The 15,523-nt window shown below is 40.0% G+C and overlaps 1 protein-coding gene across 1 annotated transcript in view; it reads left to right on the forward strand.

Annotated features, from left to right (window-relative positions):
- Positions 1 to 8,896: 8,896 nt before the first annotated feature.
- The window catches only part of ASZ1 (ankyrin repeat, SAM and basic leucine zipper domain containing 1), a 35,323-nt gene continuing 28,696 nt past the window's right edge, over positions 8,897 to 15,523 (forward strand). The window contains exons 1-3 of the mRNA XM_041421048.1: positions 8,897 to 9,001; positions 10,581 to 10,677; positions 15,114 to 15,236. Coding sequence (XP_041276982.1) covers positions 8,897 to 9,001; positions 10,581 to 10,677; positions 15,114 to 15,236 — 325 coding nt within the window. The remainder of the gene's footprint in view (positions 9,002 to 10,580; positions 10,678 to 15,113; positions 15,237 to 15,523) is intronic.

Genomic DNA, 15,523 nt, shown 5'->3' on the forward strand with positions numbered 1-15,523 from the left:
ACTTGAGCAAGACAAGGCAGAAGAGATCCTGTTGGCAGTATTCAAATAAACTAATTTATGTCAGCAAAAACTACAATCAAGAAAATTGTCCTTAATCCAAAAAGATTGTTTATTGCTTTTTCCCAAGTAAAAATGAAAAGTCTGAATTTAGACAGTGTGGATACTAGAACCAAGCATTCACACTAGAAACCATCTAGGAACTATTACTTCAGAGGGGTCCTGCCCTTCAAGCACACCATGTCAATCATAAATGCCTTGCTCTTACCATGACTCTGTATTCACTGCACCACATTCTGTCCCACAGATCCTGAGAACAGATGAAAGCAAAATATCTTGGTACCAGTTCAGGAAAGTGCTTCTGGCAGATCAAAAGAGGCATGCGAGAAGAAGAGTTGCAATGACTCACTGTGAGAATACACATTCTCAATTCCTCCTTGTAGCACTATGGTCCCTGGATTGTCAGGGGCTCTGACCAGTTCATTGCCAGTTAATAGCCCCGACACAACATGATGTGACTCTCTGCTGTTGACTGTAATACTCTCTTCCACACAGTGACTCACAGCTTTGTCACCTCAAAGGTGTAACATTAGAACATGCTGCAAAATGATCAGTGGTGTTGTGGGCAGGTAAAACAAGACTATTTTGCTAATGCATACAAATAAAGAGACTAGAATAACAAATAGATGTTAAACACAAGTTGTATTTACAAACCAAAAGTAGAAACAGCGCAAGCAGGAGAAAAAAAAAAAAATTCTAAATTATTTGAAAACATAGACAACCTTAACATTGCTTCCAAATGTAATGAAGAAATCGAATTCCTTTTTTCCAGACTCATGCTGCTCAAGATAAAATATGCTTTAAAAGTCACATTAATTCCTTAAAAAAGTAGTTTCTTTCAACAAACACTGCTGTCTACAGATTTATTTGTAAATACCCATGCTATGCTGTTTAGGTAATGTGGATGAGACTTAGATGAGGTTAGTCCCATTTAACACTTCTGTGAAAACCTATTTTCCAATCATGTATTCTTTATATAGAACATCAAGTATGCATATAAAAATTATAAATCCTAACTCAAACTGACCAAAAAGGGTCCTGAAAAGAGTCAAGGCTTATGGAAAAATAGAACTTTCCCATACTGGCCACCTAAACCTACACATAATGCATAATTTCAAGTGTAGCTTTCAGCACCAGCTAATTTTTGCTACGAAGAAATTATTAGCCCAAGTTCAATAATGTATTTTCTTTTTCAGTATGTCTGTCTCTAAACAGGCACACTGATGGTTTTAATAGCTTGCTGTTCAATGGAACACATACTTAAGAACATGTGACAGACTGAGGTATGTAACCATAATATTTCTATCATCACAATCTATTGAACATTTTTAAATGTTTTTTCAGTATTGTATTTCTTTTCGTGCTTGTTCCTGCAAAAGATTCGGTGTGTAAAGGCTTTCCCAGTTTCAGTATAAAGCTTAGTAAAACATTAAAATTCCATTTTTAAACTATTAATCTCACTGTGTTTTAGCCAATGCAAAGCCTAGAGAGGACTGTTGCATTTTTAATGATATTTTGTTAGCTACTGGTGTAACAGAGGGCTCAAGGGAAAAGTGATGACTTGTTAAAAAATGAGAAAGCCTCAAAAGGTCTTCCAAAGAGCCAGCACTACTGAGCTGCACAGTTTTCCTTGTCCACTGGCCTGCTCCTGACAAAGGGAACTTTCTCTGCCCTCAGTTTGGTAGAAATCATAGGTTTACCTAACTCTGTGATGAGTGCAAAAAGCAACTTACTTTCCTTCCCTACTTTCCCCTTTGAATAAGTTTTCATGCAAACTTAACTGATATTGTATCATTAACACAGCTTGCTTTCTTTCTTTCTTGCTGCGATACTTTCAGCTCCTGGTAAAACTAAGCAAGATCAGCTGTAGAGGCAGCAAAATCTCCAAGGCAAAGGAGAAAGTGAAATGCCTTGTTCTTCAGAGCTGGAATGGACTAAGGAAGGCTAAAAGTACGAATAAACAGAAAAGCAGGCTAGGTAAAAGCGAGGTGAAAGGGCAGTGTATTTGTATCTCTGTGTAAGTCTACTGATTTAACTATGTGTATATACAGTGTCTGACTTGGAAAAATTCAAAACCAAGTAAGAACAAGAATATAAACACTTCTAAAACTGTGCACTAAATATGTGAACATCACAAAGAAAAAATTCAAAGATTAATTCACACTGAATTAATTCCTTTTTATTTTTTTCTCCACAGAATTATGATACAGGCTTTAATTATGTTGTCACTTCATCTAAACCTGTCCATCCCATTCCAGGTAACAGAAGTAAACCTAGTAAGTCTAATAAAGAGAAAATCAAACCAACCAAACAAACAAAAAGATGCTAGCTAGAACCATTGATTTCCCAAGGACTCTCCTAAATACAGAATAAGAGGTTAGATATCCTGACACCTAGATGAAATTTCCATGTGCTGGGAAAATCTTATTTAAAGCATGCTGTCTTTTGTCTGTTCTTCTAGATCCTGACAATAATAAGAATCCCATCAGTGTCACTTCTGCAAGCTAATTCTATTATATCATGAATTATTTAAGTAGAGATGCTAGCAAATTATGAAGCATGTTGGTGGGAATATTTGCCTGTTACAAAATCCTGTCAGCTTGAAATTACCAGTCAGAGCTTGCTGCCAAAGGAGCACATGGAGATTTCACAGAAAGTTTGCCAAATTTTTCAGTTGGAGGTTTGTTACAATTGGCTGATCTGGACAAGGAAACCTATGATCATGGCTCTTTAGTGCAAGCCATATGGTCCATTTTTCCCACATATACATCTGGATTTCAGATATATTCCATGATGGATTTGGATGATCTGGTTAAAGAAATGGGTATTTCAAGGAAAAGCAGAGAAAATAACTATATGGGACAGAGGCAATTTTTTGTTTTTTTTTTTTTTTTTTTATTGCAGAGCCTCATAGGCAATTGGGTTTCCAAAATTTAAGTACAAGTTAAGCTTTGTAGGAAAGCATTATGAGAAAGAAATCTATATCAAACAGTTGTTGGCAGCTTATACAGCTGCACTAACAAAGAAGGAGCTGTCTTCAATCACCTGGACAGTTCTGTTATATAGGATAATTAGGACTCGGGGAATTTTACAGTATCATAGTAGATAGGAACTGCTGAGTATTTTATTGCACCAATTAGACAGAAGGTATCTTTCTTCATATACTAGTGCCTGTTGATTTCATGCACTGAAACTAATGAGGTTTTTGTAACAAGAGAACTGTTATATCTATGGCAACAGCAACTTGAATGAAGGAGTTATGCCATTGGTTAGAGATTTAGGAAGGAAAAGCTGCAGATACATACACAGGATCCTATGGATAAACATGACTCTATATGAGCACACAGGAGGCTGCACTATGGCCATTTAAATATTAGGGATATATTAGAGGGAAGGAACCTTTTACTATAAGCCCAATAATCATTGCTTTAGAAGCATGGAATTGTTACAGTTGGAAAAGACCACTGAGTCCAACCATTAACATAGTACCACCACGTTTACCACAAAACCATATTCCCAAATACCACATCCACATGCCTTTTGAACAATACCAAGACAGTGTTTCTACCACTTCCCTGGGCAGTCTTTTCTAAAGATTGCTCACCTTTTCAGTGAAGAAATTTTACCTAATATCTAATCCACAACTTCCCTGGTGCAGCTTGAGGCCATTTCCTCTCATTCTATCACTTACCTGGGAGAAGAGACTGAACCCCACCTCACTACAACCTCTTGTTAAACAGTTGTAGAAAGCAATAAGGTCTCCCCTGAGCGTCCTTTTTTCCAGGCTAAGCAACCACAGTTCCCTCAACCACTTCTCATAAGTCTTCTGTCCCAGACCCTTTACCAGCCTCGTTACCCTTCTCTGGATATGTTCCAGCACCTCAATGTCCTTCTTGTAGTGAGGGGCCAAAATTAAACACAGGATTTGAGGCCTCACCAGTGCCAAGTACAGAGGGACAATCATTGCCCTGCTCCTGCTGGCTACATTATTTGTGATCCAAGCCAGGGAGCCACTGGCCTTATGGCCACACAGGCACACTACCTGGTCATGCTCAGTCTCAGTCTGCAGTCAACCAAAGACAATCAAGGCATCCCCAATGCATACCTGCTCCCACATGCCCAAGAAGGAAGAGTTATGGTTTCCTGTTACTTGGACCAGCTGTAACAGAACAGCTCAAATTATCATAAAAGTCTCTTCCACAGGTAGACACTTCTGCACATAAGTTTGGAGAGTAGAATAAGAATGAAAGTACAAGACAGCTAGAAAACAATACAACATCTTTGAATAGTTTTCCCACACAGTATGTTCTCATGATTCAACTGTTGACATTTGTAACAATTTTAGTTTATACCACTGGGGATGTGGATAGTATCACAATTACTCTTGAAGAGAATACCTTAAAGCAGATGTAAAGGATATGATGACTTTGCTGGAAAAGATGGATGAAATTAAAGGAATCGGTAGCAAAGTCCAGTTAGCACATCCCAGGAATTCAGTGAGGGGCTGAACAGTTCCTCTCAGAATAGAAACTGAAATTTTAGGAGCTCTGAATTACTAGTATGACTTTGGAGAGCCAGAATAATAGATCATAATATAAAATACCATCCTGACTTAATAAACTCAAACAAAACAAGTCTAAAAGACAATATATGTGTGGGAATTGTCACAATGCCAGAGACTACTGGTGAGCAGTCCCAGCAGCTGTAAAAGTAAGAGATAACCAAAGATTTAACATTCTGTGGTAAACCTGTGATAGCAAAGCCATTCAGTATGAAGACATGAAAATTAGACTGTATGCTTTGCTAACAAAAGAAAAGAAAGACAAAAAAATCCAATACAAACCACCAAACATGATAATGCAAAGCCAGCTTTTCATTCAAGACTAGCTCCTTTTCCAAGAATCCATATTCCTTTTGAAGTGGTCAAAGCAAAATAAGAATGTGGCAACCAATAAAAATACTACATATATGAATATACTGAAATATGTGGATAACATTCAACCTTGATAAAAGCAGTAAGCCAAAGTGAGATATCAGAATAAAAGGTGTAGAAAAAACGGTGTAGAAAACTCAAAGTAGCACTTGATCATTATAAACAGCCTTTAGAAAATTCAAACATTTGAGTTTCTAAGAGACAGGCAATACTATTACAAGTGGTTGCCTGAGTACCAGCAGAGAGTCAACAGGTTGAAACAAGAAGGTACTCACCATGATAACGAAGTGGGAGTACTGCCAGTTAAGATTAAGGGGACGAAACAGCATAGAACAGAGTCGAGATAGTGAAGGAATGAGGAATTTTTAATAGAGAGGTTGCATCTAGTAATATCAGGAATTGTTCTGACACGGACTTGCTACACAGACCAAAGCTTCTAGGTTACATGAAAAGAAGCTAAAAATCTGCCTGAGTGACACTAAAATAAAAGAAAGCACATTCAACATCCTAATTCTTGTTCTAGGTTTTTTTTATACATTATTGTCATAATAAGAGATATTTTCACAACAGGATTCAGATTTATATCATGTCCATGAATTCCCCACTAAGTATGGGGAATTTTGACAGTGGTTTAATGCTTCTACCAGAAAACAATTTTTACAAACAGAAAACCAGTTGATATACAATTTATACTCATGCGTTTGGCAGCAGATTGAAAGTTTTACATCAGGTACCATCCAGATAGATTTGGTAAAGTGTACAGGAGGAATACAGCTGTAAGACATTAATTATAAGCAAAACAGATTAAATTAAATGTTTTCCATCTTTTTAAGTCCATTAGAATGATTACTGAAATGAACACCTCAATTTGCTGCAGTGCAGCATCTAAACCAAATTTCACAATGGCAAAACTAAAACTGATTTAACAGTAAGGGTGATTTCAGATCACCGAAAGAACACAGACCTCTTAAGTGCTTTCGAGAGAATAAGTGTCCATCTTTATACTTGAAATACCTTAAATATAAGACATGCTACAGCTATTTACAAGTCAGCTGAAAAATCATCCAGGACAACATAAACTACTTTGTTTCCCACTTGTTTCATGAAAGTGACCTGTTAAATTGCAATCACTTGTGCTACTTTACTGGACTTTTTTCAAATTATGCAGATTCCTGGATGCACTGCTCTTAACCATGGAACTGGTACAGCTGTTAGTTCACCATCTCCCATTTGAACATTTACTGGTAATTTGTCAATTCTGCAGACCCAGAGCTACTAAGCCTCTCTGAGAATGAGGATCTCTTACAATTTTCCCAGCTTGACCCATTCTATAATCACCTCCTGCATGTAAAATGAGTACTGCACAGCAACAAGAAAAGAATGTTAGGAAATGTTCATACAGGAATAAGTAAAAACACACTGATATCTCACAAATATGGATGACAGCCAGGACTTACCATACCATCAAACAAGATAAATAAGTCTGCCTAGCTGAAAAATCAAGACAGACTTCAAGGTCACAAATAAGCTGGAGTAAGAGGAATGTGGAAAAGGAGAGTCTACATCAACAATATTGCCTGATTTACAGTACCAAGCAAACACAAAAGAAGAGATCACCTGCTACCAGCTTCTGTATGATTGTCTTGTTCACATTTGCAACAGCTGTAGGGTACACTGTCTGCAAGGTTCTTCTACACTGTGAGCCTTTGAAAGGAGTTGGGATTTTTTTCTTTTAACACTAGATACTATCAGGCCTGTTGCTGAAAATGCCCTTCCTAGAGTGGTGCCCTTTGAGAAACCAGCAGCATGCAGGTTGCATTTCAAGTGCCTTTTGTGACATTTTAATTTGGATGGCTTATAATGCAGAGAAAAGGCAAAAAAAAACCCAAAAAATCACAAACAAACCAACCATCTCCAAATCTGAACCAGTAAAAATAAATCACAATTGTCAAATACCAAGCAATTGGTAGTGTATTAAAGATAATGAATTTATTCATAGTACCAGCACCAGTTAGAAATAACTCTCCTGGAACATGTGATGTCAGTTGTAAAACATCACACTCAGTTGTCTTTCGATTTTAGCCACTGGGGATATAAGTTCTACTAGCAAGTCCATCTTCTGTAACACAGCTAAGCTAAATTAATAATAATATGGAAGCTTTATTCTGGTTATGGTTATTATAAAGTTAAGTACTGATGGAGTCAATACAGATACAGAGAAGCTGCACAAAAAAGGCATAAGTACTACTTTTCCTCTACAGAAAACAAGAAATATTCAGACTAGTACTAGAAAATCCTGAAAACTTAGAATAAAAGTTACATTTTTAGAAGAACTAACATGGCTACAAAACCATTCGATTATTACACATGGTAAAAAATATATCTTCATTACCAAAATATTTTAAACCGAGATTTAGTGTATACAGCTAAATAAAAAAATAAGCATATAAAGCTAAGCCTTCATATGGAAGCATGTATTACAGTTGAGTCAATTTTAGCAACCTTTGCTCTGAAGAGGTTGTGTAAAAAGAAGGGGGTTTGCATTTCTATCAAGTTTCCAGAATTGGAAGTTTCTCTCACGGGAGTTCATTTAAAATGTTCACCTAGTTCTTACACCAGAGTTCCTCATTGTTAAGAATCTGACTTCCATTATACTTTAATGCAAACAGGCTGTCATATTTAACAGACAAGCAAATAAAATCCAGAAAATGCAGCTATTAAAAATGTCAAGTGGAGACTATTGAAAAATGCAGACCATGAGGGTTTCTTTTTTAATATGTGCAATTTTTATAGCACTTAGTATGTTCTAAGCATAACTCTAGCTAACCTGCAAATCCCAACATAGAAAACGTTGCCTTACACATTGCACTGCATTAAGAAACAAAAGTTAAGCAAAAACTAAAATAAATAAGAAAACTTTCACAGACACCTTCTGATCAAGATGAGGGTAACACATTTTAATTACATTTTTACAGTGTTACAGGCATACGGACTACACGTGTCATTTTGTACTCTTCTCCAAGACCAAACTCCTCTTCTGTCAGTGGATGCTCAATTCCATTTCAACCCGGGGCAAAGTCTGAGATGAGCTCAAGGAGCAATGATGCCTGTGGATGATATGCAGAACATCATTCCTCGTTTGTTCTTCAAAGAGTTTCACACGAACCTGGTGATGGATGAGGCATTATTATCGGTCATTAGAGAGAGCTCTCAGCACAGCCGTGGGACTTTAAGCCCAGCCCTGTGCAGCCAGGCAGGGGTCCAAAGGCTGGCTCATTACGCGCAGCTGCTGCCCCGCGCTCCCACGCGGCTGTGCCCGCCGCAGGCCCGGGCTCTGTCACCCTGCGTGACACACACACGAGTGACCTCACAGCCTGCTGCGAGGTGAGGCGGCGTGGAAGGAGCGCGTTAATGACGTCAGCGATTAAAGAGCGGAACCGTGTCTTTTACCGTGCATCCACACACACAGACCAGCCACAGATCTAAAGGCACAACTTCACACACGGCTCTGCAGCGTCTCCCAGCACCCACAAAGAAGCGGAGCCACGAGTGCGCAGTGTCACAGCCCCACGTGCTAACAGCACCACTGCCACTGATCCCCTGTACCCCGAGCCGCGCCGCCATACCCGGGGCGTAGCGGCCCTGCCCGGGGCGGAGCAGCGCGGCTCTTCCCGCCCCGGGCACGGTCCCATCCGCTCCCTGCCCTGCCCGGGGCGGAGCAGCGCGGCTCTTCCCGCCCCGGGCACGGTCCCATCCGCTCCCGGCCCTGCCCCGCCCGGGCACGGCTCTGCCCGCGGCGCTCCCCTCACGCCCGGGGGGCGGGGCCGGGGGCGGAGCGCGGGAAGCGGCCGCCTCGGCCACGTGCCCCGCCTGCGCTGAGGCGACGCGCGCGCGGGAAGGGCCGGCATGGCCGCCGTGATGTGCTCCTTCCGCGTCGTGGCGGGCGGCGACGAGGGCAGCGACAGCGATGACGGCGACTGGGACATTGGCGTCGTGCGGCAGGAGCCGCAGGTGGGGCTGAGCCTCCCTGCACCCGGGGCCCGCCAGCTATGGCCGGGCGGTCTCGGTGTGGGGGCGGCCCGTGGAACCGTGAGGGGAGCAGAGCGCGGTGGGTCCCAGGGGAGGGTGCGGCTGGTGCTTCCACTCAGGCTGTTTCCTACCAGGGTAATGCTAGCGTACCCTCAGTCCAGTAAATGAAACCTACCAAACCCTTAATGTTTATTTGAAAGCTCTTTCTCCCCTTAAGTAGCTGACCCTAGTCCTAATTGTATTTCAGCATGAGAGTAAATTTGAAAATGACTGGGGGCCTGTAAAGCTGTTTTATATCTTAAATCTCTTGAGGCTGTTTCTGGCTGACTTGAAGATTTCAGTAGTTTTATTGCATCTAACAGGTGTGAAGTATCCATCAGTGTGAGGTAGAGGAGAGAAACTCTCGCTGTCTGTGAGGGTTTTTAAGCATAGGTTTGTCTCATCACCAGACTTGAAAAATGGAAGTATAACTGAATTCTTGAGGTCTTAGGCTAAAGGTTATAGCCAGTGTTTTAAGAGGCCGTGACCTTTAGATAGTTGTTCCTATCCAAAGATGTGTGTTGTTTGAAAATTGTCATCTGAGTAGAACAAAAAAAGGGCTGAATTGTTCCGTTGACTGTTTCTCACCTGTGATTCTGTAGACACTTTTGTTAGTCTTTACAAAAGTTATAGGAAAGATGGGCTATAATGTGCTGTAAAATTTGTACATTTCTAAATTATAAATTGGAATTTAAAAACTTATGATAAAAGACAACTTCATTTCATACCCACTTGTGTCTCTAAGGAAACTGGTGAATAATCCGTCCTCTGCTTACCAGTGTATGTAAATGTTTTGTACACTTGATATAGCTCCAGCAGAATCTTCAGCTGTGTCTGCAGCTTTGGGACACTGGCGTCAGAAATCTATGATGCTTTTGCAAACAAATTAGGTAACTGTCTGAGGCATTAACTAGTCTTTTGGTCAGTGCTTTTTTCAGCCAGAACGCTTATGATGCAGCTCTACAAATGCCTCTGTCACCACAGAATTAGGATGACAGAGGAGCTGTAACCCTTCACAGCAGTGGACTTGTGCTGTTAGGCCAGCCAGTTAGTCACTGAGGTCCCCTGACTCAAGCTCAAACTTTCATATCTGGTAGTTGTATTTTTTAATGTTGTACTTCACAATATGTGAAATATAAAATTTTAAAAAAAAGATAGATAAATGCATTGCAAATTTTTTCTAGTGTCATAAGATGAAAGAGAATCTTAATTGAAATCAAACTGTGGTAAGTAAAATTGAGAGCAGCATGGGAGGATAGCAGGTCTGTTGAGAAAGAAGGTATTTCCATTTTCAGAGAATGGAACCTCTCAGAGAAATTTATTTTAAAACTTATGCTTTATAATAGACGCTGAACAGATCTATGGGGATGGAAGAACAGAAGTTATATGATGCTTTTTCCCCTCTTCTTCTGTGCTATGGCTTTTCAGAGATTATTTGTTCTTTTATACTGAAACCAAGCTATATTGTTTTTGCCTTGAAACAGTCTCCAGATTTTGACTTAATTTTTCTTTATTTATCTAGCAGTTGGATCAAATGTTGCAGGCAGACAAGAATGAGGCATTAAAGAAGGCTCTGTTTCGTGGGGATGTGTCATTAATTGAAGAACTCTTAAACTCGGGTGAGGAAAAGTCAGTTACAAAGTTGAATATTTTTTATTGAACTCAGCAAAAATTTCAATTCTCATTTAAAACAAGACTTTATATCCTTTATTGAAAACTCACATGTTCCTACATGCACTCAACACATTATTTTGGAAGATTAAATTACCTTTTTAGTGACTCAGAGTTGATACTCTAGCACATTCCTTCTAATTTATGTTTCTTTTGTCAGTCAGGAGACCTGAAAATTAAGAAAACTATGGTTGAGCTATGAAATAACGTGTTTCTTTGTTTTCAGATGAACCTTTAACATGCAAATACCAATTACAATGAATTAGAGGTTGTTTAAATTGAGGGGGAAAATTCAGTGGGTGGTCATTGGTGTTGAAAGTCGTACAGCATGGGGTAAGAAGGGGAGGCTAGGCTTTTTTATTTTCATGTTTCCCCAGTTTGGAAATTCCTTTTCCTCTTTTTTTTTTTTTTTTCCTCTCCTTCACAGCACTGGTAAGTGTCTGGTATGTGCCCTATGTATAACTGCTGTCTTGGCAACATCAGCTGAACAAAGATTTTGTGATTCTGAAAGGTCTTTTTGTGGCTTTTTGTGGCATTTGTCACTAAAAAGTAGTCTGTGTTAACACTGAAAACCTTTTTCCCTGTTCTGTTACTCAGTATTTGTCTCTAATGTGTTTGTTAATCAGTGTTAGGAAGATTGGATCACTTATTCAAGCATCCAGGGCAATCAGAAACTGCATAGCTGAGTTGACCTGCCTGGTGATAATTGTCAGGAAGTTCTGCTTCAGCAAGCAAGGAGAATATAGTAACCAAGAGCTTGTTCTCTGAGGAAAATTTGTCTTGGGGAAGAAAGTAGTTTCTTGATTAGCAATGGGCTTTTCTGAGTTTTGAAACAATGACATTATTTGCCCTTTTAGAACCCAACTGTTTCTCACCACAATGGAGGAATGGTTTTCTTTTTAAATTAAGCAAAACTACTGCATGGCTTGGAACACAAGAAATGCAGTACAAGCATGAAATACATCTGTCTTGCTTTGAGACAATATATTCTTATTTATGAGTAGAATTTTAGTGATGTCTGTGCCTCAGATTGCTGATTTGTTTTGCTACACCATCCATTTTAAATTGTTGTGTTGCAGTGAAACAGCAATAGTTCACTTTGTGTGCTGATGCATGCTGCACAGTGGACAGTTCTGTGCTGTTGGAAGATGATAATAGGTTTCTGTAAGAGCATAGGTTGAGGCCAAGGATTCATGTAGTCTAGTTTCTGTCTCCTGAAACAAACAAGGCAGTATTATAAAAGAATATGTAAGTTCCTTAAAATGGGACCAGCAGTACATTCTGACCCATCCAGTACTGTTCTGCAAAGCAGCAGAACACAGTGCCTATTATGGAGGTCTTCCTGAAGAAAGCTAACATTGTCCTTCAGGGGATCTGTGCTCAGATTAAATCTTTGCCACCAGCAATACCTTTAGTATAGAAGAGCTTGTAGGAGGATCACTACCAGCAGTCAGCCAAACTCAAGGTTTTTGTTGGAAGTGGATTTCCTAGCAAGGGTTGGGGCTATTCCTTCAGGTAGACTGAGACTGTGTTGTCTTCTGGCTTGGTTAGATGTTGCCGTAGTATTTTTGATGCTGAAGCAGTTTTACAGAGCTTCTTGAGGAGATGGACAAGCACAATGCTTTTCCTTACCACTTCTGTTAAATGGGAACTTAGGAAAAAGTTTCTGAAGTACATATCACAAAAAGTAATGCAAGCAAGTAGCACCTTCAAAGATGAGTTGGATATTTTGGTTTGCTTCAGAAGTAAAACCCTTCACACCGTGTTCCATTTCCTAAAATGCAATTAGAAGTTACTACTTCATGACAGAATGAGTGCTGGAGCTCATCTCATATTTTGTGAGCCAGTTCAGGGAATTACAAGTAATAGTAAAAAACAGAAATGGGAGGGTGCCTAGTGTGTGAGAATAATTTTTCAGCTAGTTTAGGACTCTGAGCCCTGAGTCAGGTGACCACCATAGCTGGCCCAGCAGAGGGAGACAACAGCAGCTCTAATATGACTCAGCTTTAAGGTCGTGTGGGAACAGACCTTAAGTGCAGACAGACTTAATACTTCTACTAGAGAAAAGTCTTAGAGAATCTAGCATTTTAGCACTTCCTCTCAGGTAAATGGTGTCTGAATATGAATGAATTCAACACTGAGAGCTGTTCTTCAACTGAATGGAAGTCAAGACCTCATATTTTTGGTGTCATATGTAGACTTATTTAGCAGAGTTACATTTTTCTCTGCAAAAACAGCCTTTCTAGTATAGCTATTATTAGCCACAGTCAAGAAAGTATCTGAAAGGGATATGGGAGAAACAGTAATAGTCACCAAAAAAAAGTTCTTACTTTGCTGTTCTTTTGCTTCACCATTATTCATAATTCTTCACATGGTTTCTGCTGTAGAGTTTGTCTGTGGCCAGAATGTGTTTATCCTCTTTGCTGCTTAAACAGGAGGATATTTTTCTGTAACTCAGATTGTAAAGAAGAGTGTTGCATCTAGTTTGTCTCCTAGCTGTAATTTGTGGGGCCATGTAACTGAAAAGCTCCTCTGCTCATACCTGCATAGGAACACAGATAATGGCAGGTGAGGGAATCCAAATAATGCCCTGGTCCAGCTTCTCTCAGGCCCATCATGGAATACAGTTGCCTGCCTCTGCAGTCTCAGAGAAGTAGAGACCATGTACAGGAGTGAGTGAAAGCTGTGCCAGTCATGGGGGTGGGACCAGAAGTCAGAGACCCATGTGTCTGTGGTGCCAGCAGCTGGAGGGGACGGATGGCACACTGATGCCAGTGCTGCTGTGTTCGTAAGAGCGCTCTGTGTGTCTGTGTTGGTCACTGTGACCAGTGATGTGTGTGCCTGTGCCTGCTGGGAATACAGCTCAGCATTGAGCATATGGGTTGGACCTGCAGTTCTGGAGTGCAGCAGCCTCACTTCCCTCTGGCTGTTGGATCTGGCCTGATTTTTGACTAAAAGGTTTTTTCTGTGCTTCACTGTTCTCTTGAGAAAATCTCAAGGGTCATTTTAAATGCTGAACTAACACTGCTTACTTTAATAACAGCTCATGTAGTGAGAGTAATAACCTATTTGAGTAGTCATCAAGGTGAGACACTTCTGGTTCAGTCAACAACTCCTATAACCAAGCAGCCAAGAAGCCACATAACTGTTCCTGTTTCAATTGTCCTTTGTCTTCCTCTGGGATTGCAGCTTGTTGGCATTGGGACAATCAGTGGTACTTCAAGACAGTCAATACCAAGATGGTAGGAGACTGTGCAGGACAAGCAACATATTGCCACATAGCCCATTCTACTTCTAGAACTGGAAAAAAGCACCAGCACCATCGCAGATACTGGCTGCTGTCCATGGAAAGAAAGCATTGAGGAAAATGCCTCTCAAGTGTTTTAATAAGTCTATGTATAACTGCCAAGGAGGTTGTTGCTGTTGTTCTGATACGTAGTAAAGTAAGAAGTCCTAGATGGGACTGCTTTTCTTCTCACGAGGAAAAGAGACTTAAAGGCTCACAGGGTGACAGCTTTTGGATATTTTTTTCTTACTAGTATTACTTCAGTGGGCTGTTGAATGTCAAACTTGCTGAATTCTTGAAGTGATTTACAAGGAAGTTCTGATATGACTGCTAAAGGACATTTGCTGGCTCCCCTTGTTGAACTTCTGTGGGCTTCAGTGAAAAGTTTTGTACACTGCACATAGGCCAGTGTGCTGTAACATTAACTGCAGCTAGTATGTGTACATTGCTAAGGAGATTTGATTGTAAATTCTGTGGCTTGCAGATGTTACAATGCTTCAACACGTGGCTTTCATTGAATTGCTACCTCTTTATCGATTCTGCAATTCCAGTGATCATAAGAAATTAAAGAATCAATCCAAGAGCAGTGACCTGTTAGGCTCTCAGCTTTAATGACTTTATATTGCTACACTGAACACATCTGTGATGTATACCACGACAGGGAAAGTACACATTTTGCACTAAAAAGTATGCAAGTAGCTTAACTGCCACAAATTTCTTAGGATAGTTTTGGGGTTTTTTTTTCCTAAAGAAGTATTTTTGGTTATCCATGGTCACTGTAGGAATAATATGGAACCAACTGAAGGAAACTTTTCTAGAGGAGGTAATATTTGTTGAAGGATTGAAAAATGCTTGCAGGTATTTAATAGAAAGTTGTCAGATGAGTCTCAGTTTGTACTTGATTCTCAGTGCATTTGGGAGGGTTGGGCTCTCTGACAGGCATGCTTCTAGCCATTTTAGCCATTCTGGCTCTTAGGAGGACTAACAAACAATTCTGGTGATTGTGTTTGAACCTTGCAGTCTCCTGTTTTCTCTTTTTATTGAGATAATATTTTATTAGTACAGAACAGAAATCTGTAATTTCTTTGATTTTGACAGGTATCAGCATAGAAACTAGCTTTCAGTTTGGATGGACTCCCCTGATGTGTGCAGCCAGTGTGGCTAACTTTGCAGTAGTACGTCTTCTTCTGGACAGAGGTGCTAATGCATGCTTTGAAATAGGTAAGATGGGAATGAAAAATACTGGCTGGTAATGCTCAGTACCAGACATTGTCCTTATCCTTGTTCTCTTGTTTACATGTGCAGGGAAAAAAATCGAAAGTTCACAGTGGATCTGAGATCCACACTGACTTTTCACAGTTTTGAAGAAAAGTAGTAGTTTTAAATTAAAAATTGTGTTCTTGGAATTGATCTGGAATCAGTTGCTGCATTTTCTTGTTCTTTCTCTCTCAATTCCACTTTCTCCCACACCTCTCAAATCCCAAGTACTCTTTAGAAAGCGTTTGGAA

The sequence above is a fragment of the Onychostruthus taczanowskii genome, unplaced genomic scaffold, assembly GCF_017590055.1.
Source record: "Onychostruthus taczanowskii isolate IOZ18803 unplaced genomic scaffold, ASM1759005v1 scaffold68, whole genome shotgun sequence".
Classification (NCBI taxonomy): Eukaryota; Metazoa; Chordata; class Aves; order Passeriformes; family Passeridae; genus Onychostruthus; species Onychostruthus taczanowskii.